This window comes from Neodiprion pinetum, chromosome 2 (assembly GCF_021155775.2).
Source record: "Neodiprion pinetum isolate iyNeoPine1 chromosome 2, iyNeoPine1.2, whole genome shotgun sequence".
Lineage (NCBI taxonomy): Eukaryota > Metazoa > Arthropoda > Insecta > Hymenoptera > Diprionidae > Neodiprion > Neodiprion pinetum.
Window position 1 is genome coordinate 39625655 of NC_060233.1, and position 26339 is coordinate 39651993.

At 43.7% G+C, this 26339-nt stretch overlaps 1 protein-coding gene across 6 annotated transcripts in view; it reads left to right on the forward strand.

The window, feature by feature from the left end:
* LOC124212075 (uncharacterized) overlaps positions 1-26339 on the forward strand; it is a 103032-nt gene that overhangs the window by 36484 nt on the left and 40209 nt on the right. For 5 of the 6 annotated variants that reach the window (XM_046611806.2, XM_046611805.2, XM_046611811.2 and 2 more), the window contains exon 3: positions 8377-8491. The exons of the other annotated variant lie outside the window; for it this stretch is intronic. In XM_046611806.2, the coding sequence (XP_046467762.1) occupies positions 8377-8491 (115 nt within the window). The remainder of the gene's footprint in view (positions 1-8376; positions 8492-26339) is intronic. 6 annotated transcript variants of the gene reach the window in all.

Consider the following 26339-nt stretch of genomic DNA (forward strand, 5'->3'; position numbering starts at 1 on the left):
GAGAGAGAGAGAGAGAGAGAGAGAGAGAGAGAGGGACCTACAATGGATACTCACCGCCCCCGACTCTTCACTTTGAAGCGGCAGCAGGATCAGACCGACAATGAGAGAATCTCGACAAACAAAAGAGCGAAATTCCAACTGTGCGCGAAATTTTCATTCTGTTGCGAATAATTATATTCCATCTGAAACTTAATTAATTTTCAGACCAAAGTAATCTCAAACTTCAAAAAGCAACGGAATTGATTTTTTTTAAGAAAAAATTTACTTGCACCAAGATGAACGACGGAAAAATATAGCACAGACGGGTTATAATGCGAGTCTTGTTTTGCTGATGATAACTGCAGTTGGGTTTCTGTAACGTTGGATTCGCGATCCATTTAATTGACAGTCATTGTCACCGCGTATCCCGTGGATTTTAAACTACAAACTTCAGCTGCAGCTCGATTGTATTCCAATCGGCGTTTTTATCCACCTGAATTAATCAGAAACCTCTTTTTTCATCGAATCCGGTCGGAACCGGAGTTGCGTGAGTATTTTTACCATCGGTTTTCTCTTCCACCGCTCCGAGCAGTGGGACCGAAGAAGCTTTGTCTCCTTCTACTTTTTCCATCAATCGTACCGTTATTTCATTACACGCCAAGTTTTTGTCCCCTTTTCATGTAAATACACGGAGAGTTGAACGTCGACTACCGAATTACGCCGCAGCTTGCAAACTTTTTCGAACAAGTCCCTTGCATCATCCGCAGGCATCGATTTACCTTGTTCAATGGACGCGAGGTGGAAACTTTCAGAGTTACGAATACTCGAATGAATAAATCGGACAAAAATAATAATCAACAGACGTCAGGGATGAACGAATTTGGCATATAAGCCTCGACGCCACCGTCTGAATCAAAGCGCAATTGGCTGCAACCGAGCATCCCCGAACAAAACTGACGAATTGGGTTGAGGTTTATTTTATTTTACTTTTTTCTCATTCAAGCTCACAAAGGGAATTCTCGATATATGGGATGAACAAAATACGGAATTCTTTCCGCACGGTCGAGTTAAAATAATAAACATTCCCGATCGACAGTGCGCAGAATAAACCGGCGCGTCGCATTTTGGAGATAAAGTTATACCGGAAAGCTTGAAAATGTAGAAACTCAGAACACCGATACTCCCATGTAATTAAAATCAGCCCCGAGCAAGCCTTTTGACGCGGAATTAATTACCGCCGAAGAGTAAATTATTATATAATCGTTACCAGAGCGTGAAATGTGACGTCTTGATGTAGGAAGTAATAATTTCCTGACAGATTATTACGAAAATTGGTTCGCGACTCGATTTCTCGTCGTTTAAAACCGCCCTTCTTCTTCAAAGGATGAAAAATATTTCGCATTTACAGGCGAGCCGGCGTGTCTCGCGTTCGGAGAGGAGGGCTCGAGTTTCGTCAGATAACAGCCAGCAGTCCGCGCACGCCCGATTTACTCCATCAAGTTCAAAAAGTACAATGTAACGTGAGCGCCTTTACAAGGGTGTGCTCGCGGGGCAGGCGCAGCTCGCGTTACGTCGGCGAAACCGTTTTATATCCGAAAATTACGCCTCAGTGCTTAACAGAAGTTCAATGCGTTATTTCCAAAAGATTAGGCACGACCCTCCGCCCCTCTCAGACTTGAAATTATATTTAAACTTTGCCACGTAAACGATTCGCCCGACCCTCCAACCCCCGAATGCCTCTAAGCTCTGCCGCCCTGCACACGCGTATAAAGAATGCGCCCGTCGTTTGGGGTGGATAACGTTTATACCCCTGCAAGCACCCCGTTTCATTGCGCGTCGCGTTGTTTCGTCGGCGAAAGCCTTGCGCTGGTGAAAAATCGTTGTTCGAATTAAAATTGAAATCAATGCTTTTCAGTTGCGACAAAATATTTCGAACGGGACTATCATTGTTTAACCGAAATTAAAAAAATCTAAAGCAATTGACGACGAGCCGTTGACAACTTGCGTTAAGAAACTCAATTCTTTTGACGTTTTATCTCTGTCAATATTAGTAATCATGTGGACAGTAATGTTCATTGATAGCTTTCCAGTGGCTTACTAAATTTTTTTCTTTTTTTTATTCAATCAAAACTGGAACGAGTTTCCTTTCCAATCAAATTTCATGCGCCAATGACTAGTGACGCATGTGACAGGAGAAACAAAAGATACGTTGATTATTGAGACGTAAAATTTCGTATATAACGAAAACTCGTTTCAGTTTTGATTCCAAAAAAATAGCGAGTTGCTGGGAAACTATTAACGAATAATACTGTACAATATTACATTTGTCGTAAGAATTGAACAATTTTTTTACCAAGCAATTTCTCTGCCGGAAGAAACAACTCTGTGGGGAAATTACGTGCAAAGAACTTTTTGCGAAAAATTTTTGGCACGAACGGAATTTTTCAGATATCGTTAAATAGTTGCTGCTACCATTTATAAAGCATTCCTGCACGCCAACTCGACGTAACGAAAATTTCTTTTTTTCAGATGATTCTTTCTCGACCTGTTATGAAATCAATTATTATTGTCATTATTATTTTATAGCTTGAGTGTGAACTTAATGATATTGAAAATGAATAAACAATTGAACAAATGATAGAGGGAGTACGGTTGTACGTTTGCATAAAGAAATACGGATCGGAACAAAATTTCTCTTCACTTTGCGGCTACTCTCTGCGTCATGCACGCGAATTCGATTCTACGCAATGCGCGAATGATCTTGACACTTTCCGCGAATATTACTCGTATTATATGACATTCTCTAGTCGTAGATTATACCTGTAATCTACGTATATAATACACGCCCTCGGGGTTTTCGGGGAGTCGGCTCTGCAGGCTAGAGGAACGATGTATCATATTCACGGGGCAATATTGCATCTCGAGTGGTATCATTAGATCAACTTACGAGCAATTTCGGTCTAGCATGGTAGTTTGTTGTTTCCCCTGTACGTACGTGCCTACACATACACGGAGTGCGGGTCCCCCGTCCCTCCGCACCTTAATTCCCGAAGGGATGCATCCCCCTCGCATAGAGCTCAACTTCTGAGCAATATTTAAATTTTCCTTCATTTAAAAATTTCAAGAAAATTGAACGGCGTCTGTGTGACTATTATTTCGAAACCGATCGCGTTGGGAAGGGAAAAGATAGGTATATAAGAGTGTTTGCATTGTGCAGAGTCGGGTCGAGAGACGGCCGAGAGGCATCGAAGTGTGAGTTGAAAAAATATTTGGTCTTCTTCAGAAGCGATCAAGAGTGTCAGGCAGCCCCGAACAACCGTCGATATAGAAAAGCAACGTCGAGCGCTCGGTTTCACGACGAGCTGGGAAAAATGTTTTAGTATTCAAGAAGGGTTTTCGCGGGTTCAATCCCCCTCAGCCCCGCGTGCCTCCACGAATATATAGTCCTATATAGTCCATTCCTGGGGTGGCCCCTGCAGGTCGTCATATTAATACGTCTTTCACCGTCTGCATGACGAGCGAGTTATCGCGAGAAATCGTGCCGTCGTCGAGTCCGTCGGAAATTCAGGGCGGTGTGAAATATCGCTGCAGGTTGAAAATTGCAAGAAAAAGGAGGTGAAACGAGAGAAAGAAAATCGCGGCGAGTAAAGAAAGAAGCGCGAGATCAGTCGCGGGTCTAATCGAGTTGTCCTTCGGAAGCGGGGCGAAAGAGGGCACCGATAAAAGCTTTCGCGCTGTAAACGAGCTTCGCCTCGTCGGGCGAAACGCTCGGTGACAATTCAAAAGCAGTTCGCAATTACGCGGAATACAATTTGCTGTCCCCGGTATTCCCCCGCCTCGCGTTTTTCCCAAATTCCGCATCCGCGTACGCACGGAGCCCTGCCTTGCAGCCAGCCCCGTTTCGCGGGTTAAAATTGAAGCCTATTTCTCCCCCTGAGGGCCTCCGTCTCTCGTCTCGCTTAATGGTAACGAAGTATTCTCATCTTCGACGGAAATCCTTGTGTACCGTTGCTAAAGGCGTCCGCGATTTTAGGGAGCGTTTTCCCCCTAACTGCTGGACTAATAAAAGCGTCACTTTTTACACGGACTTCCATTTGTTCCTCGGCCGGAAATCACTCTCGCAATTTCGCTGTCCCTCCGCTTGTTTCTCAACGAATAGAGAGAGAAAGAGAGAGAGAGCTGCCGCTGGTGGTCGTTTTTTTTAATCAATGCATTTCACTTTCGGAGAAACAATTCGAGGAATCTCGACTCTGCTGCCTGAACCATTTCCTGGAGAGGAGTAAAAAAATATATATTAAAAAAAAAATGTAATAATAATAGTAATTTGCACACCTCTGCTCAGCCCCTCTGCCGTATCGCGAATTCTGTATTGACTTTGTTTTAATAGGTTTCGCGGCGAATAAAAATTCGAAAATGATGGGCGACGCCAGAGCGCACACCCTTGTTGGCAGCCAACGACTATTTCACTTTCTTCCCTCGGTCACACCTGCTTACTCTCGTATAATCGACGTCAGATTTTTATTTCCACGTTTGAAAGAAGCCAGACGTCGAGGATAAGCTTCGTAATCACAATCGGATTCGGATTTCTGACTGCTGAAATTCATCGCACGCGAATAGAGTCAAGTGCTGTTGTCATGTACTTTGGACAATTTAGATTCAATTGAGAAAAACATCGAAGTTGCGTTTTGGAGTTCCTTGCCGTTGGCAGAGAATCCGGAAGGACATTCGGGCGAACGAGAATTCATTGACCATGTGCATCGTTTCTCTGATTGGATCGCCGCAGCAGCCTCGCGTCGCAAGGCGTGTCAAATGGAATGATTAATCACGCATTATTGGATTAGACGATGAGAGTAGCTTTGACGTTTCACGAGTCCGCAGGGACCTGCATGCGGGTGCCTCCGTTCTATCATTGCAGGCTTCTATTAGATAGAATGATACACACATGCGCCACGCTCGACGTACGTGATCACAGTTAGCGAGTAGATGGATCGCGTGAGATGAAAAATAGGACGAAAATTATACCAGGTGTAACAGTTTGGTATTTTCAAACACCGCTTTATGGAAAATCAAGTTCAAGCAGCTCTGAAAATATTGGAAGAAAAAAAGAGAAGACGCGAGTCGTAGGAAAGTTAAAAAGTATGCCGTCAAAATCAGCACCCTTTGATTAGACCTGCAGATACAGTCATCCAAATTTTATAGTTGTGGATTTTGGAAGAGCCAAGATAACACGAGTAGAATTGCTCGAAATTAATCGACAGATTTCAACATCCTCGCGCGGATGAATCTCAACTTTCGAAAATCAAGCTGTTCTAGCCGCGTCGAATCGCTCGTAAAAGAGGCATCATATCGCCGAGTTGGCACTCGGCAGTCTTCGCGCATATTCCGTATAAAAGCGAGCTTGCATTGGCGAAAATTGCAGTACCTCTACTTGGGGGAGGGTGGTAAATAGGGGATGAGACGCGGCCGGCGGTTGGAAGCTCGCTGAGCGAAATCTGATACAAAAGAACATCGGCTAGAACTGGCTTCGCGAACAAAGTGGACGGAGGGGATGAAGCCGAGCTCCCCGCGGCCCCCGGGGGTGCGAGGGAAAGTAATTTTCCATTCTTTTGTTTTCGTCACCGGCACCGTTCCCCGATTGACTCTCACGCCTGTTCCAGAATCTCCCGGCTACACCCTGAAATCGGCTGCAGACTAGTTTCCAGCAGTTTTACCCCCCGCGTCGTGCACGTCTCCCCGCCTCCAATTTACTCGTCTCCAGGCCACGTCCCCGTTTTTGCATTATTTTCCCATTTTTCCAACGAACCTTTCTCTCTATTTATTGCTAATTTTCGTTTTATTCACTTTCATATATTTTGATCACCTCTTTGTTATTCTTTTCCAACTTTAGTTTTAATCTTGTTGTCGGTTTTATTGTATTTTATATCTGTTCACATTTTACGTTTATATTTATGTTCTACATACTGCCTGAGGGGACTTGTCCCAGGGCGAATAAAATTTCACTCTCACTCCTCTTTTATCTTTATTTCCTTCATATCCTCTATTTTCTATTTACGTTCTTTATTTTTTATTTTGGCACAGTAGTATAAGTTTGATAGCGTCAAGTTCATAGATCGTAAGCATATCTTTAATTTAAATTGTTTCAAACGTTTATATCCGTTACGTATTTTCTTTCATAAATTTCACGGAGACTATCATATTCATTGTACATCGAAACTGTTCTTAGGGTTCTTAATTTCTCTGTTCTCCTTTTGCATCTTCATTTTTATCTTGTTTGTTACTTTCTGCATTCTCTTATTTATCCTATGGCCTTAAATAGGCTATACGGCATCAATAAACGATCTTTTTCGCACACTGCCGATGCATATTTTTCGATGCACAGCCGCACGTCATGCATTCTCTCTTCGAAATTGGGGATTTAATTTTTTTCTTTTGACACACACATTTTTTCACATTTGTTCCGCGAAGCTCGCTGCGGGTTTGTCGTTTTACAGAAGAATTTTCTTGAGCTTCGCCCAATTTTGTCAGCTTATTTTTACGCTACAAATACTCGTCTCGATCGTGAAATCTGGATCGCATATTTCAAGTTCCGAACTCGGAACTCGTGAAATAGTTCGTAATCTGCAGTGAACAATTGACCGATGACCAAATACCTCCGGCTCGAATCACGTAAACTTTGAGGATAGTTTCGAGGTGAAGAGGGTCGAGAATTCGAGCCCGTGAAAGCGATTTCATGGACAGCTGGTGGTTGACAAGCGCGTTATAAATGGCCAAGAAACGGAAGGCAGGATTCAAATTCGCCTTCGCGTCTTGTCTGGTAGAAAGAAAAAGGAAATACGAACACGAATATATTATAGATTCGAGGCTTTCCCCTCGGAAAGTAAGAAACACATCATATTTATGGAGCACAGCGAAACATTCCATCAAGTTTAAGACAGATCATTTTCGGGTTACAAGCTGGTTTATGCCTACCAAGCCGAAGTTTCCATAAATTTCGATTCAGGTTTCGCGTTCAAGATTCTTCGATGCCTTCAAAACAGGCATACGTATTGTATACTTCAGGTGCTTATCGAATGCGCTATTCGCTTTACCCGAAACACTTCCTAGTTACGTCTTGTGACAAAGCGTAGCTTGCAAGCACCGTAGCACGCTACGGAGCTTCACATGCATGAACATCAACGAACGAAGAATTCTTCGAAGTGCCTTATACACGAAAAACGTGCGTGAAATATTTTCACTTTCTTTCTGCATTCGTGTGTTTTCTTTACTATTCAAATAGCAAAGACCTCACTCTCAATTTCTACCCGTAGCGTTATGCGTGACAAGAAAAAGAATAATTCGAAAAGAAAAAAAAAAAAAAAAACCAAAAAGAAAAAAATAAACGATACATAGTCACATACATGCATGAAAATGAGAATATTCTCGCTGACGCAACGCGCCGAGCTTGTCACCTCCAAAGGCAGTAAGTAAACGGGCTTTTTCCATTTCCTCAGATATAAATCCTTCCCCCCATCCTCCCTACCCTAGCAGGCAACAACGTTAACCCGATCTTTAAGCCGTAGCCTTATACATACACGTATGTATGCACACCAATGTACATGTATATAATATGCGAGAAACTCATCTCATCTTCCTGCAGCTCAACGCGTGGGTATTACGTATATAATGTGTCAATATTTCACGTGGTATACATATACGTACAATATATGGAAGCACATCGCTACGAGATACTTGAATTCGTGATCCTCCGGCCTTTTTAGGAGGATCTTCCAGTTTTTTTATTAATTCGAAAAGTATTGCAGTAAAGCAATTGAAGTAATTTTTATGAAAAATTGACCTCGACATGTACTCTGCAGTTTTGTATATAATATGTATACGGCTCACAGAGGAGGATGAATGCTGAGTCGTGTGCCTATTTACGGTGTATGAATCGAATTGATATTTGAGTTTTATTAAATTGCTCGTACATTGATGAAGAAATTGATGAATTTGCATTGGTTTTGGGGGGACGGGATTGCACTCGATATAACGTACCCATAGTGTGCAATCAATTTTAACCCTGCAGCCGCATCAACAAAACTGGGTGTAACATATTTGATATTAACGCAGAGGCTTTCAAGCAATTTATTGCAAAATTTCAACCTCGGTTAATGCACGGTCGTACACATGAACGAAATTACGACCATGTGTGTGTGTGTATTAATTAAATTCTGTTTGCCCACCTTGCCTATATAATATAACGCGCATGCAGGCAATGTTAATAATCGGTCAATAATTTTTGCCAACCGTATCAGTTTTTGTTTTTATTTTTTTTTTATTTTTATTTTCCCTCGACTGTCGTTCCCGATAATTCCAGCCAAAATCCTCGAATAAAATTCACGAATTGTTGTCCTGTTCCAGATATAAAAACGCCGCCGTGCAGCAACATCAGATACAACAGCACCGATGACGTTAAATCGCCAGAGCTGGGCTTCGGTCACTTGGACTTTGCGCCGACGGTAGTTTCTAGAATAAGGTGAGTTAAATCGAACTCTCGCGAAATTACGGACCAAGATTTCCTCGGTCCAGTGATCGCTGTATATTAAAGAAGCGCCCTCTCACAATTCCATGGGGACATTTCTCCTCTCTCACGTAAGATTTGAAAATTGCTTATAAATTGAAATTCGCCGCGGAGCGAATACTTCAAACTCTGCGTGTATACTTTCACTCTCCTTTTCTTCCCGGTTTTTATCTCCTCTCCTTTCCTTCCCCCCGCCCTTATACATCTACGGCTTAATTATAGGGGACGCAGATTGAAGCGGAAGAATAGGTAGAGAAAGCTCAGGAGAAAGCTTCGTCGCTACGTTTGTTTAAACCGAGTGGTAGAAGCCACCGGAAAATTTCATCCCTGTCTCTCAGTCTCCGCACTAATTCTGGCTGCGAGCCTGCTCGAGCGTGAATATTTCATAAGTAATCCTTAATCCCGAAACAATATAATGCCACCCCGAAATGAAGCTCGTTCCTGTCCTCGAGGAAAGAGAAAGAGAGTAAACTTTCAGGGGGTGTTTCACCCCGATTTTGTTCGCTCTAGGAAGCGTCCTCGGACGCCGGGTAAATCGCTCGGTTAATAAAAGTAAATTTTCTAATCTACGCCCCGAACTCCCCTATCCTCGCGGTGAAATGTCCTCGTATTTTTTCAACGGCAGGATCTTGCCGGCGTTAAGGGGAACAAGTGCAGGGGAGAACGGGCGAGTCTTGGGGGTAGAAATAGGAGAAAGTTTAAGAGAACGAGAGCTGCGCTGCGTGGCACTGACTCCGCCGAGGGGATCCAGCTGCGAGCGAGCTTGGGCATTAAAGGATAAAAGGATTTAGGCAGGACGTATTTTTGGTGCAACTTCGAGCCTCCTGATTCCCTACGGGAGAAAATTTTCCAAACGAAAACTTTACCACTGAACACCACGACCTTTTCTTTACATCCCGTGAAGAAGTCGTGATTCACACGCGAACTCGTCCTCAACCAATCGACGATAAGACGTTTCGGTCGACGAACAGAGACTTCGACATGTTTCAATTTGCAATTATCCGGGAAGAATTTTTTCTTGTTCTGTTTTATAAGTGCTGTATGTGTATCGAGTTGTAACGGCAGGTCATAGAATGTAAACTACAGGAGAATGTTACGCCTGGTTATATATGAAAGGGGCGAAAGGGGGGGACGGGATCGGAGGTGAAATATGTGGACAACGGTCGAAGATGTATATTCGCTCTCACCTCTGGACCTCGATGATTTGTATCTCATACCGACGGTTAAGGGTTGCCGTGTCAGAAATATATCACGATGTACATTTAATACGTATATAGCTGTACGTATTCGTTATAATGTATAGTTTATTTAGCGGTAAAAGGGAGATTTTCAGAGAGCGAAAGTGAAATACGAGTACGAGACACGTCGCGATGTCATTTCAGCGGCGACGAAACCAACATTACCCACAAAAAATAGAAACTTTCGTTGATTTCGAGTGACGAATTCTTTTCAATTTACTTCAATTATTCTACCTTCGTTTCTAACAATCGTATTTTCGGCAGCGAGTAACCGTCCGTAAAATTTCAAATTATCTGGAAACGTGGCCGCGATTTCGAGCGCAAGAAAGTATCCTAATAATATCGGAGTGGATGCGAGGTACTATGTATGTACCTACATCCATGCGTTATACGCTCGGGATGGAATCGTATCCGGTATAATCTATTTTCCCCGTAACCATTTCGTCTGCTACGGGTTGTATATTTCCAACTGGCTTATCATTTCGGCCAGAACTGAAAGATATATATATATATATATATATATATATATATATATATATAATATATGTTAGCTCGGCTTCGTGCAGCCTTCATAAAGCTAAGAATGATATAACACAACGGGGGAAACCACATGGCTTCCTTGATGTTGAGACATCCTTTTGTCCGTCCCATCTGCCTCCAGATAAAACACAAGTCTTGAGCACCGGACCATAACGCTACTGCAGACTCTACTGCCGGGTGTAAAAGCGAATAAACCGAGTGTCAAGAACGGTCGATGTTCTCTCGCTTCGTCGAGTAATAAGCGAGTTGCTCGTCTCGTTGAGAAAAAGCTCGTTCTAAAATCGAATAGTTTCTTTAATCGTCAGTTACAGTAATTCGTCGTTCAAGTACAGCGATCCGGATTTTAAAATGAAAACAGGGTTATCGACGAGATCGAAAACAATAACAGGATGATCACCACTATTGGTCATATCATCGTCACGTGGGTAAAACATACACACTTCACGTCTGGATTGCGCCAAGATTTCTTTGCGAATACCGGTACTCGTTAAACGCTTAGGAGGTATAAGATGCCCACGTTTGATAATACATTCAGGAGTGTGAGTATAAAATTGAATCTCCGAACCTGTTGCATCGGAAGAGCAAAGCTCTGCTTTGAAATATACATATACCTACAGGCATACTCAGCCGTGCGTTTTACCCTGCACACTCCGTTCCTTCCTCTCTGTACTCCATTAGCGATCTGCGATATCGATAAGCCCGAGAATACTGGAAAATTCACTCCGACAATGCGCACTGCTGTCCCAATTAGCTGTTGAAAAATTGCAAGCGAAAAGGCGGTCCAATGCATCGGATGCATCGTTATTACAAGGTAGTGTACCAGTTATCGACACGATTAGACCCAATTATAAACCCGTTTATTTTTCAAAAATATAATAGCGAATTTCTCGATAACTAAAACGAATTGCTAGAGGGTTAGACGCTGCGAATTTATTTCTTGATAATTTTAGAACTGAGAGGCTCAAACACATACACAACCCAAGAAGGTCAATAATTGGGACAGGGTCAGTAACGCCACTCTCGTCTTACCGAGAATTTGGTTGCTTCTTGCGGGAAACGAAACAGGCAAATTTCCTCCAAATCCTTGTGCGGCAGAAAACGGCCAAAGGATGAGTGAGTCTTCCGACTCTGGCAGTAATCGCGATACAGGATACGGGAGTTGCGTTGTGTGCAGACGGCGAGGATCGATTTGGTGGAATGATGTTTTTATTGCTGCTAGCAGTGCAGGCTGGAGGGGATAAAAACCGGGTTTCCGGTCGCTGCCGCCTCGCGTCACAAGCAATAACGAAGAGAAAGACATTGCCATCGCTCACCGGCGGTCGGCAAGCTATACTACACTCGCCATGTACGCGTGCAGTTGAGTCCTTTTGTCACGTTAAGCTGCCGGCTGATTTATGTCGCCTGTAGGATTTTTCCCAGGCGGCGTAGACGCTTTCCGAGACGCACGTCGCGTCGCGTCGTTTACCAATCGCCGAGAGGACGAAACGCGAATTGGTGCACCGCGTGTCTTGACAAATTCCAGCGATTTCCGGTCGTTTCCTCGTCTTCGGCACCGTCGCGCTTCCGGTTTGCGAAGGCACAGCTCGGGCCCAAAAACCCGGAAAGTCGTGGGCCCAGTCATTTTTACACCCCCTTCAACCCCCGCGTCGAGTTCAGCGACCGCGGGAGAATTATTGACGTCGACGTCGAATCGATTTTCGAGCGGTGCGTCTGACGATTATTATGCGGATCTTTCCCCGCGTGCGTTTTCGATGCTTGATACTCGTGTTTAATTTTTAATCTCAGACTTTCCTCTCGTCTCGCCCCCTTTTTCGTGGTATTTTATTCGATCTTTTTTTTTTTTTTTTTTTCTACTCACACGCGTCGGATGACAACCAATTTTCGTCTCTCGATTGCATTTGCAATTCCGATTCGAATCACGTATGTTTCGCGCCTTTTTTACGCGACAGGGATTCCGAAAATCTCGTCTTTCGGCTTGCGTGCTTAACGCGCTTTTCAACCCTTCAAGAATTCTGTTGATGTCGTGCATCGCGAACGCGGCCATGTTTCACTTATATTTTATTAGTCCCCTTGCCTCCACCCTTCGTACGCACTTTCAGGGTAAAACTATGTCGGCAATTACGACACAAGTGACTACGTTTTATACACATATTTTATATACGTATACGTTTTATACATTTATTGATAAATGGAACATCAACGGGTGGAAAAATGGCTATTCGATTATTGTTCCGATTGCTATACAGTCTAGTAAATGCCATGAACTTTCGAATCAGAGCCACAGACTTGACGGCTGTATGAACAAACACTATACAAGGATAAGTGTCGGTACATTTATCGTCGAGAGCTCTCCCGAGTTATATTACGCTTCAGAGTTGTTGGGGTTAGGGTTACTTTTTCCCTTTTCTTTTCATAATATGGCATTATATATATATATATATATATACACCTATATAATATCTGTACGCGAAGCAAGCACTAGGATGACAAAGAGCCAGGGACCGAAGCTCTTAAAAATATAATTCCACTTCCTTAAGAAGCAATTAATTTCGTCCTCGAAGGAACAATAAAGGGCGAATAGGAGCGAGGGTGGTTCGTTGGCTTTTGGAGTGGGTGGAATTAGAGCATTTAAATTAAGTGGCTTCCTTCGAAATTACATTGGGGAGAACGGGCTAGAGCAAGACTCGACTCGCGAGGTATTTTCATTTAATTGCGCGTTTCTTTATCTCAAATTTATTCGTTGCCGTTATTACCATTATCATGATGATTATTGCTGTTATTATTATTAGAGTTATTATTGTTATTACTATTACTGCCACACGAAAATCTCAATCTATAATCCTTGAGTGTCTGGACTATTTCACAGTGTACCTCGTCTCCCAAAGTTGACGAAAAGACGTGCATTAAGTAGCGTTAAAGAGAAGACGAGATCAAGGGAAAAAACGACTCATCTCACCGCCGTACAAAGAGTAATAAGATCAAAAAAAAAGAAAAACTAGAAAAACGCGGATCCACTGCAGCGAAGAAAAAAAGGCTGCAGAAAATGTGCAAGTGAGAGAAAAAGCACGAGGGAAGAACGTGAGAGCATATTTCGAAGCGTTTCACAAAGCACCCGTTCGCCACGCGCTTCTACATTTTTCGTTGGTTTATTTTTTAATCAGGTTGCCCTCGTGGCATCCGCCGAAGGCAACGAGCCAGCGGAAAGCCCTCGGCTAGCCGAGTGCAAGTGGAAGCGCAACGCGTGCAACGCGGCGAACAAAACCCCACGGCTAGGGCTGCCCATGCATCACGGCTGCGGTTCCTGCACGGCAAATATGGTGAAAAGTTGAATTTTATGTTGCGCCATACGCGCGCCGTCTGCACGTCTGCGGAAAACGTATACCTACCGGAAACCCGTTCACACGTTCCTGTTTGCAATGGAACGCTGCTCTGCAAAGCTTTAAAGCAATTAAACACTCTTTACGGCTCGACGAACAATTGTTTAGTCTGCTTGTTATGTCGTAAAGAGGACTCATGCGTTATTCAACGATTAATGAAAAACTTTGAACTACCTCGTTCGGCGAAATCGGCATTCTCGCTACTCGATTCCCGTCGAGAGGCCCTCGCTAATCAATATATCGGTGAAATTTTGTTAGTTCCAGACCTGCGACTGGGAGTGAGAAACAGGGTTTATTTTTACCGTTGTTTAGTACCTTTCTTTGTTTACAAACAAAGTGCATTCGGTAATCGGGATTCGGTGGAGGAATGTGAAGTTTACGAACGGAAAATGTAGACAACGAGTCGTTGATTATGTAACGTATTGCAGAAGTGGCGGTAAAACGATTTATTAAACTCTGCTTAGCAACGATCACCAGAACTCGTTTATCATTCGTTTCATGTGTAACAGGGAGAAATGTACTTTGGCACGTTTCGCGGATATTCATACCGAATGATTTACATAAACTCGCGCGGAACGGATCCCGATGCTTATTGGAACGGACAAAGTTCGACGAAGTACAATTTCCCGACTCTCGACTTAGCAAAAATATCGCTCTTAAATTTTTACAGAACAAAAAACCACAAATCTGTGATCAATAGTCAGCAATCTTTGATAAGTTACAGAAAAATGTTGACGCAGCATTAAAAGAAGAGGTGCGTAATCGTTTGAATTATACATCATGAAATATCTGATCGTTTTATCTGTCGGCGATAACTCTGGTTTCGTTTACAATATACGTATATGGGGGTGGAGGTTCCTGGCGAGGGGTTCGAAGGGATGGTGCGGGTATAAACGAAAATTGTTTTTAGTTTCGGCAGGCACCCTGCGTGCATCACGGCCGGGGTTAGGTAAGCTTTCCGCATCTATTTTATGTTCTCTAAGCGATTTATAACGATACAGCCTCTTAACTTTCCCCGGAAGTGAACCTTTGAATTTTTTATTATCACCTCTCACTCCCCGCCATCCCTCTCCTCGATTTTGCCCTCATTGCGGTGCTTTGCACTTTTTTTCAAAGTTTATTCAAAATACTATACTTTTAACGTCGATCTATACCATTCATTTTTGTTACGTCTTATCGCGGATATAAACTGAGGCTGATCACAATTTTCGTCGGACTAAATATGAAATACCCTGCCTGAATGTACAGGTGGACAAAATTTTTAATTCCCGAAGAGCGAGATGTCAGAAAAAATTGAATACGATCCGTTTTACGAAAGGCAGATGAAATATATGGGAAAAATTAACAATCCTCATTACTTATTTTAGGCTATTCGCTCTTTCGCGTTGTGGTAAAATTTTTCGGACAGAATTAAATGAAAAAAAGAAGAACAATTAGCGCCAGTAATTAGATCGGGTAAAATACGAGTGGCTACTTTTAAACTCCAGCCGAACAAGTGAGTATGCAAAAAAAAAAGAAAAAAAAGATGCGAAGCTCGCGTTGTCAGTCAAAGTAAAAAGCGGCAGCAGCTGCTGTTTCGAAGCAAGTATTGTTTTCGAAAATTTTTATCATCAGAGCTTTTCCGCCCCTCTTTCGACCTTCCGCTAAAACTCACTACGCGTTTCATCCCGTTACATATTATTATATCTTTGTAGATTATATGAAACTCGAAATGCATACGACAGGAGTATTCCCGAGCGGCAAGTGCAGCGTAAAATCGTACGAGTTGTTGCAAACGTACCAACTGCAACGCGCCTTTACGCGATGGTACGCAGAGGTGGAACGTATGAATCACGATACCGCCTCGTGAAAGTGCTTCTGGGTTTCGCCGTTTACCAAGTTCAACGTGCAGCTTTCACCGAGCGTTGCTAATTTGAACCTTTACCTTTACTCCCCCGCTGAAACTACGCTCGGTAAACAGAAATGAGTCCCTGCAAATATTTTCATTCCACCCAACTATTATTAAACCTTTTTTTAACAGTAATTTCCCAAGTACCCGAAGCAGTATATCATTATTCCAATATCCATAAATTAAGTATAAATAGGTAGAAAAAAGCTCACCAGGCTGACTCGCGTTCTCCAGAAGCCTTGCCACTCGATCCGCACACTTTACACCGCTCCGCTGTATTCCGTGCACTGAATGTAATTGTCGACGAGCCGTCGAATGGAATTGAATTTTAGTGTAAACAAGCAAACACGGACCCCAGGCCTCCGGGGCGGTGATACTTTGAACAGTGATGTCGACGTGGTCATCGCGGTTGTTTGATTTGTCGGTCACTACGCGGCTGTAGGCAGGTAGGCACACAAGTGATCGTTGCTTCTAACTCACGTCATACGAACTAATATTTATCACCGAGTGTTCTTAAGGTTAAATAAGACCTGAGAATTCCGTCAAGGAATCAAGCACACTTGCGGTTATTGGGTAAACATAAACACCCAGCCGGGAAACTCGGTTGATAGTTACGCAGTGGATTCATTCAGTGTTCGATAAAGTTGAGGTTGATCGAACCTGCGAATATTGCGCAGAATTCGAACAAACAGCGATAAATAATCGCGCTTTTTGATCGGACGAACCCGGGTTATAAATCATCATCAGGTATTCGGTGGAAATACCGAAATCTGCACACGCACCATCGAACCCATTTTTCATTTTACGATATTCTGTCATGTATCACGATCAATGCCCGGGAAAAAAACCTGACAAATTAGAAATCGTTTATTTCTCACTTTATTCGCAGTGCAATGCGATTTTTGCCGGCCGTCTTGTTATCGGCCAGGAACGAGGAAGGGGAATTAATAAAGGACGGATCGGTGATCCTTCACAGCGTTAAATTCGGCCAAGTATCTCCGAGACGCGGTAATAAGGAGAGACCTAAGTATTTCACCGGGGAATGGAAGATCCGTAATTTCGGGCTCATACAGCGGATCGTTTTTGAGACGCAACAGCTGGGTCTAAGTGCCTCGATGTAAATCAATACAATGTGGGAATAGCTGCTACCACTTTGGAGTGGCGCGAGCTGCTTCCTACGCGAAGGTGTAGGTGTAGGTGTACCTACACAATACCGAGCGTGCCTATTCATCCGTCAACGGAAATATATTCATGCCTTATCTCGTTCGGATAGTAAACGGAGCCCGTACGCAGAGTGACTAACGGCTCGTGCCGCTTTGTTAACTTCTCGTTTCTCTGTTTTCAGGGAAAGAACGAAGTTATTGCAATCACACCAAAAATGAAAAGTTGAGTTTTTACTAAATCTCGACGCTTCGAGTTACCGGATTTCAATGATTTCGGCTTTTCGAAACTTGTACCTGATTAGATATTGGCTTTGATCGGTTCGTTACTTTTTGAATCGCACAGATAACAAAATTTCAAAAAATAGAATAACAATTATGGTATCTTGAGAATGGATGATTGGATTCGAATGAAAATTGGTACAGTAAGGTTTTTTGGGTAGCTGATCACGAATCTAAAGTCAGTTCTGCAAAATTTGAAATGGCGAATCCAATATGGCGGGAAAATAATCTAAAAATATTCGGATTTTGGTAGAATCTAGCAGATAGAGGTTTTTTTGGTTGCTGATAACAAATCCAAGGTGGTGGATCCATTATAGTGGTTGAAAATAAGATAATTGTCATATTTTCATTTCGTATTGTACCTCAGGGATTTTAAATCGTTAATCACGAATCTGAGTTTGTAGTTCGAAATTTAAATTGAATATTATTAATTTTTTTTCTGTGAACTTGGAACCTGCAGTGTGAGAACGGGAGGTTCGAGTTTTTGTTTTGCTCTTCACTTTACGTCTAACTTAGACATATTTTCATCGATCGAAAACCGTTCGCTACCAATTTTCCTCTCGCGAATATTGTATCAACATGTGTTCGCACCATTTGGAATTTTGAAAATGAAAAATCGGGGCCAGACATGACGTACCGTTTTCCATCGCTGGATCGTAATTAACAGCATGCGTCATCAGGGTAAAATGTCACGGCTCGGTAGGCGTTGCTAATTTTTAGTTTTTTTTTGCGTCTGCGAACACGAGGGTCAGAATACCGGAGATCACGATTGTTATTCAGAATGAAAAAAGGCAAACCTTTAGCGCCACAATGCAGGACCTTGCAGTACGTCGACGGTCGTGATATAAATTTGGATCGAGTACGTTTCGATTTTCTCTCAAATTCGTTAATGGCGTTCCGCAAAATCTGGCCGCAAAACCCTTTTTTATTTGAAAACGTGGTTCATTACTACGACTTCCGACTACAACTTGGGTGAAATTTGAACATTATAATCTGTAAAAAATCAACGATTCCAACGAATTTCAATGAAGTTTAGAGAAAGTGTAATGATCACTAGGGTCTATGTGTTCTTCTGGATCCTCAATTCTTTGATCGCGTATCGATCTCTCGGTATTATCCTCTGCGAGAAAATTCTTCGCCTATTCGAAAGACACCGTCGCTATTCGTTCGAGGTTTTGCTAACAAGCCGTGAGCCTGCAGTTTGAACAAAACACGCGACGATACAGGGTAGTAAAAGTAACGTTACCTGGAGCACAGGGAGTTCAGAGAGTGCAGAGACGATCCATTTCCCAGTTCCCATTCGCTCGTTGGACGATCGCCGGCGTCAGGCCGAGGAGACAATGAAGCCGAGAGGACAATGCCTGGAAGAGAATCATGTACACCAGGGCATGCTGGGACAGGGAGACGATTCAGTCAACCGGGAGCAGGTCGATGATGAGTTTCGTAGCGCTCGGCGCTCCGCAGTCGGATTTTCCATCCGGGATGCAGTGCCGGCTGCGTTCTGCAGAGAGACGAGAATAACCGTCGTCGTCCAGCGACATGACGCATCGAAATACAGTTTGGAAAACACGCAGAGGATCCAAGCTCCGATTCTTCGCAGGAGCTGCGTAACGATTAAGGGTCGAAGACGCAATGCGACGAAGTTGCGTCTTGTTTGTTTACCGTTGTTGAAGACAGCGCTGAACAACCGCATCGTCTACCGGACGTAAAGATCGTTGGAAATTGATGAAAAATCGAGTCTCACCTCCCGATTGTTCGCAATTGTCGACGAATTTCAGGCGATGGATTTCCGCAACGGACCGATTGACCAGTAATTTGCTGATTCGGGGAACGTAATTGATTCGTCGATTGCTTCAATTATCCGCAACCGATCCCGCGGCAATTGTTACCCAACTACGTATCCTGTACAACCGTGCAACCGAATATCACGGGTTAATTGCTAACCAGATTGTTGTGTACGGTAATTCTGCTCTCGTTCGCGATTGGACCGTAAAAGTCAGCGATCAACCGCGTCGGCTGATTGTCTAAATGGTAGGTTAGGAAGGATTCCGTCGTTCCCTAAGACGGTCGGTTCGCGGACCGTCCCTTGTGTTCGGGATCGAAATAGGTACAGAAGTTTCTTGATCGTGGAAAAATACGAATCCGTTCGATTAAAATTAGCATTCTTCCTTTGTTTGTTTGCGATTGTGAGTTGAAATCGTGAGATACCGTAGCGTGCTTCGGGATTCCGCAGATACGTTACAGCGGAATATTTTGAATGGCAAGGGTTTCCCGCAGGAGCGATGGAGGGTTGCGGGTAGCATGGTTGTCTTAGGGAAATTGGAAAGTCAAGTGACAGGCCTGGCGGGACTCCGCAGTCTAGACTCGACTGCGGAACTCCGCGGGAAGATTCAGGGCGGTTAGGCAGCCATGGCGGAAAGTAGGGTTGGTGATGTTTTGGGTCACGCTGTCGGAGCACTAAGTGGAAGGTCAGGAAAGGTTAGTTGACAACAAGGACACTTTGGAGCGTTCCGCCATTCGAGCCCCGCGACGCCCTTCTTCTGCTCCTCTCGTTTCTCTCCCCGTCGCCGTTACACCCTCGAATCTTTATCCCCTCGTGAAACGCGGCGTTTTCCACGCGTCATGACGGATGACGGACCCTCGAGCTTTGTGCGCTTTGCAGAATTTTCAAGAGCGGAGAGTGGGACGACATTTGACGTATCCGGAGTCGCTCTAGCGTCGGTAATTTGGAAAAATTTTAAACGATCACGTGCGTGTAATCACCGACGTTCGTGCGTGCCTTCCGTGGCACTAATTGCAGCACCGCGAACGTCGAGCGTGTTTCGCTCCGTTTGAAAAGTAAAACCGTAAATACGAGTCGGGAATTTTCAAAGCTTCGGTACTGGCAGGTGGGACGCGATGAGTAGTGGAAAAGAGAAGAAGGCGACCAACCTGGCTTTGACTCGTGGAAAATATCGGATATCCGCTTCCTAGTTTTTTACCGAGAGAGATAACGTTTGCTGCACATAAATTGGCGACGGATGACGCTTTCAAATTTGCCTTTGAAACGATCGCTGCAGTGAGGAAATTTTGTACCGGAATTCTCAAAGGGTTATCGGCTGCTGTTTTTGAGCCGCTGAAACCGCGCGGGCGGAACTTTAATTGCAGTTTTTGCAACAGTCATCGATTGCAACAACGTAATCAATTTTTCAGTTATCTATAATACGAGGTCGCTGAGCCCCCGAAGATCGAAACCAATCAGTGAACACCGATGACGCGTATCCCCGAGGAAACTAAGTTCGTGTTGGTGATTAATTTCAGCCGCTAATATCCCGATCGAGCCGAGAAGATCCTCCTTCGCACCTCGTTAGATCCGAACGAGAAAAAAGTGATACAAACCCCGCAGGCGGCGAAGAGCTGGAAGGAAATGGTGAAAATGTTCCATAAATGAACACATCTCTGTGTTTTATCAAATATACCGTAAGAGGTTACAAATGGTCCTCGGGAGAAATACTTTTCGTTTCTTTTCATTTCTTTTCATGGAAAAATAAGGGCTGGCTCGAGTGATGCGGGGAGATTAATACGATTTTTGAGTCGTGAAAAGCGGCCGGGCACTTCTCGCTCCTGTTACAGGATCCCCGGGAATCCCGTAGCCTAAACAATAAGCGTAATGGAAATAGAGGGAAAAAGTACGGAGTAAAGAAAAACGTTGCGAATTCCTTTCTTTACCTTGCTTTATTATTTTCTATCTCATTATCCAGCTCCTGTCTTATAGTGTATAATTATTTATCTTCTCGATGTAAACAAAATTTTGCATCTGGCGATTAATTGAATGAACAATATAAGGAACCTAGCCGTGAAGTTCAATCATATTTCTCATCCAAGAGAGACTGATGCGTTTTAATCTCGAGCCGTCGTCCGAAATTTACGTCCATCTCTTAATCGCGAGCGAGGAATGAAATGCAAAAGGTAACGCGTAAGCGGAAATTGAGGAAATGAAAAGTACTTTGACTTTAACGAGTGGGTGCCTGCGTTTTTAATCACCATTAGCCGAACGACTTCGTGACAATAACGGTGCTCCGACACTCGGAGTAAACAATTAGGCTTGCAGGCGAGCTTTCGCCCCGAGCAAACACGCCATTACGCAGCTTTGCTTAATTTCCCTCCCTTGACAATTTTTTCCTCTATCATTCTCCCTCCCCCTTTTTGTTTAATTCGACGAACAGTTTCTGGTTTCAATTATTCCTACCGCTCGGCGGAATCTTCCGATTCTTCTCAACTCACTCGTAGCTTTGTTGTTTTCTTGTTCGTGGTAATTTCGCAGCGTGCCGGTACGTTTACCACGTTAATTCGTCGCAGTGGGAGCTCCAGGACCTCTCTGGAATTAGGCGGTACGACCTGGAAAGCGGAAGTGGCGAAACGACGAGGATCGGGAAGGGTTTCTTCTCCCCTCCTCTCGAATCGTAGCCAGAGGCCGCACCATCTTCCCGGCTTCCTATCTTAGCTTATACGGGGTAGTTGTTACGTGATTACGGGCACCGCTTGAAATATCCGTTACCATAAATACACCCTCGGTCCTCCTCCTCCTCCTTCTCGAATATCGAGATAGTACAGCTAGCTGTACGCTCCAACGCCCAGAGCATCTATCTTTACCTCATAGTCCGCTGAATCCTCAGGCAAACTAGCCCAGCGATCCAAGGATCAATGCTCATTCTTGGCAAAGTTCGAAGTTCAAAGTTGGGTATAAACCGGCGGAAAATATGTGCATAAGTATTTTTTCAGCTTATCCGAATCCGTTTCAATTTTGAAGTTTAACAAATTCATACTTTTAATAGTGTCATCGTCGCCCTGGCTTGATTTATCCATAAAATAAAGGGTTCAATGTTCAAGTACGTTTCGTCGCATCCTTTTTCTCTACTTCCACCCGCCTTCTGTGTATACACTCGTAACTCTACCCTTGGCTGAAATCCTTTTCCCATTCGTTTACCCCGCATCTTCGGTGTCGTCGCGGGGTGCTAACAAAGGAAGACAAGAATTGCGACGTTAATCACCCTTATCTCCTGAGAAGCTTAGGGGGCGGCCTGCCGGCAGTGACGAAGGAAAAATCAAGCCGAGAGGCGAGATGATGACCAAAAAGAGGCCTAAGCCTTATAGCCGCACGGTGACGAGCGAGCGGTGGAATTTTGCCGTTCCTGCTTTTTCCGAACTGCAGGCCTCGCCGAAATTGAGATTGATGGTAAATTGGCCGTAATTGTAAGGGTAAAAATAAATAAAGGATTGATGAGGTTGCATCGCGATGATGGAGAGAATATTATCACTCAATAGAATTAATTAATAATAGGCGGTGATCGGCGTGGGTGGAGAAATTTCTCTTCTACCTCGTGGACGTAATTATTCAATTAAATGAATTGTAATTGGCAGGAGGATTTCTGATTCGTTAATACCGCTAGTCGTTACCGAATTCAGAGACAATGACTGACAAGTCGTATCGATTTGGATGCGAATCACGCGAATGGATCAACCGCCGAAGTCACGACAGCAATAAAAGGGAGGAAGAAATTCCTGCCGTTATTACAGCTGCAATATTGAATTTCTTAGCGCCTCGAGCTATACTCTTTGTTATTTGATCAGAAATCGCTGACCCTTGCGGAGGCTGCCGAATACATATCTCGGTATCTATATTCCGGCTGTGACGTCGGCTTCGGAAAAAAATTACCGTGATTCGATAAGAATGGAGGACAGCGTAGAAGAAATAACAGGGGAAAAAACAATTTACCATCCAAGTAAACTATCCGAGTATTACGAATAAATCAATTTACCCTGACGGCGATAAAAAAAAAAAAAAAAAAACGCCTCCGACAAAAACAGATAAAAAAAGATGTGTAACCATTCGAAAAAATTTTTGTACCCCTTTGCCACAGTTAACTTCGACATTGCGCGTAATTTATTTAGAATCAATTTCCGCTCTCCGTATAATCTCGAGTGATTAACGTATTCAATCAGCAGGTAATGCTGCAGTTTATCACCGACCGCAGCACACGTATACGTATATACGACTATTAAAATCGAATGAATTTAATGCATAAAGTAACGTAGAACCGGGCGTGGCATAACCGGTGTAATATTTGATAAGTAAATCGTAAATTTATAGAGTATAAACATAAATTATCAGAAAATGTACGGGACAGTTTTATCGAGCACATGTCCATTCGGTGTACCTAATTGTGAAGCGAAATCGTTCTCATGATTTTCGGCAATTAATATCCCGATGCCAATGCCAAAAGGGCGGACAATTTTTTCTTCATTGCCAATGGTTCCGAAACTGAAAAAAAAAAAATTACGCCCTTTTGGCATTAGCACCACGATCTTATCTTCCGCGGGTTATGGAAAAGGATTTTGGCAGGCTACAGGACAGAATGAAAAAAAATCAGCGTTTTACGGTCGGTTTTGGGTCTGCTAAATTCTTCCCTTAATCGTTTCGCTTATCCCAGGGCATTCGGGAGATAAGCGTGTTGAATTTTCATAACGTCCCTTAACTGCCCGGCGATCGCCGCAGCAGCACACGCCGCTTTTTGACCCGGGTCAAATATAAGCTTGCACCCTCTACCGAACCAACGAACCAGCCAGCCACCCTGCCTTCGAATCCTCGCCACTTTTTCCCAGGCCGAGCTTTCGCGGGTGAAAATATTAAACGATCCCCATTAGACGCAGGCGTAGGACCCACGGCCTCTGTTTTTTTTCCGGTTTATTTTTATTTTTTCATTTCTCTTTTATTTATTTATTTTTTTTTTGCCACCCGTGCGAAATTGCCGCGGCTATTGGCCAAGATCGATCCCGATCGCCCTCCAGGCCCTCCGAGCTAACGACCTTGCAACAGGACACGTGTTTCGCACAATTAGACAATAATAACCGGTACCGCTAAGCTCCCTTTGCACTCCAATAATGCGTTGTGAATCGACTGGAAACATTAAATTGTTCGTGCACTACTATTTTCGAGATCAAGGAGAATTGGGGAGGGGGGGGGGGAGAAAGCGAAGGAAAAATTGACGTGTTTCTTCCACGTGGCAGTGCCACTACCACTTCCGTACTTGAGGGCTCTCACAAGCTTCGAAAAAGTTCAAATACTTTAGATTGAGCTATTTTCGAGAATCGTTTTTTTTTTTTTTCCTACTAGAACGTAGGCTTGAATTCTGAAACGTGACAGTGGAGTAGACGCTGCACGAGTCGTAATTTCACTTTTATACAATTCAGCATTTCCGTATTGCCACTGATCGTGAGACATCCTCAAACAAATACAAACTTGTATGTACAAGTTTTTCTCCCAAGTTTCTAAAACCTAACATTGGAGAGGGATAAAATGTTTCCATGGTGAATTGGGTGGAGTGTGGAAGGTAATAAAAGGGGGAAAACTGAACGGCGTAAATTCCCACACGAGGGGAGAGTAGAGAGAAGGAGGAAATATGCTACTGGGGGGAGATAAATAAAATATGTCTCTTGAATTAGTTGCACTCCGTGGCAAATGCAGGCCAGGGGTATAAATCCCGTTGTTACCAACTTGCCGGTGTCAGAGCTGTGCGTTGAAATTCTGCGTTTTTATTATAATATACGGCGTGGTCGAGTTGCCGGAGCATCGTGCATTGCATGCAGAATAATGCCTGAACGTGGAAATAAATTAGATGAAAATGAGGAGTTTCCGGAGTGCAGGGATCGAAGGAATTCCTTTCCGCGAAGCAACGTTTTACCAAAAATCATCATCCTCGCAAGTTTTTTTTTTTTTTTTTTTTTTAATCTCTGGCTGACTTTTACGCTCTCTACAGCTGCAGTTTTCATCCGACTGCCGTATAAAAATAGCGGAATAAGAGGGCCGATCCCGTTTCATTCAATTCCGAGGTCATTATCGTTCAGGCTGGCCATTGCGATACAGAAAAAGGTGATCGCCGTCTCCCGATTTTTGCCAAAATAGCTCCACCCTCTCGTTTCATCATTTTCAACCCCTCGTGTTTCTGCAAGCTCATACAAGGGCGATTCGAAGAAAGTAAACGAGAGCGAACATGACGAGTGCAGAAACCGGAAGTACAGAATTCGTCCGACCGGACTCAGCCCCGAATATGCGAATCGCAACGCACAGCGCGTGATATCACGGCTCTAATGCAAGTTTCAACCCCATCGTCAGCGTCGTTCACGGTCTGGTGGGTCGTGCAGAGCTCCTCGAGATTGTACACAAGTGCTCGTCGCTATGCATTTCAATCGGCTACTTAACCACAGCCCGAGGATAGCCGGCTTTCGTACCCGGTGCCGGTGTAATTCCGCGGCATTATTTCCGCTTTCCCAGATACAATGGCTGTTTTCAAACTCGCCTCGTCCTTACCGCAACTCGCGTATTTACGCCGCGTATCCCTTCGATCCAGATCCGTCGTGTGGACATTCGGGCAAGGAGAAATCGGGTTTGAACGTTGACACAAGTATACCTGAGATGAACGAAATTGATTGATAACAAAAGTAGTACAAAAAAAAAAAAAAAAAAAATCCGCTTACGAGGCGATTTCGATCGCCTTCGGATATCCCAACAATAAAAGCCAACAAAGAGCAGCTTCAACTGTGAAAAAATTAGAAACGACAAAATGTCAGGATTTCTGAGAATACGTTTTAACGCGTGGATGGATGAGACAGAATTTTAAGGACCCAGGGATAGGAGAGGAGGCGAAATCGTGTCATCCTCCTTGCGAGACGAGAGACAGTCAAAGCACGAGTGTGCAAGTGCCAAGGAGCTTAGTCAGCAAAGCAGAGACAACTGTAAACTGTGCAGAGGTGGTACAACGTCGTCTTGTGTAGCCGGGTTCTGCACCCCTCGTCTTTCCCGCCCCTCGGCCGATCCCTGCATTATTCATTGCAGCCGGGAATTATGAGCTACGAGGCGTTCTACGTTTAACTCATTGTTGGTGCAAACTGCAGTGAGAGCATTCCTTAGCTCGTTTCAAGCGATGATGTTATTTCGCTTAAAGACCGGGAAAAAGGTCCAGCCTTCAAGAACGCCTTGTCTCTTCAATAATCCTCAACGTCTATGAATTTTCTGTTTGTCGTTGAGCAGGTAAACCCTTTCCTGTAATATCAAGCCATTCAAAGTCAAATAATCATGCAAGGGTGTAGTGGGCGAAGAAAGATCAAAAAGATCGTTGATCCAGCGATTTGCAATCCTCTAAAAATAAGTCAACAAAAGTATTTATCGAGAGAACAGAGGCTTGGGAAATTCGACGAAAATCTAGCCGTCGGACAGGTTCGTTTCAGCGTGTGTCGCATGACAACGTTTCTCACAGCGAACCAATTTCCGGGGGAACCGCA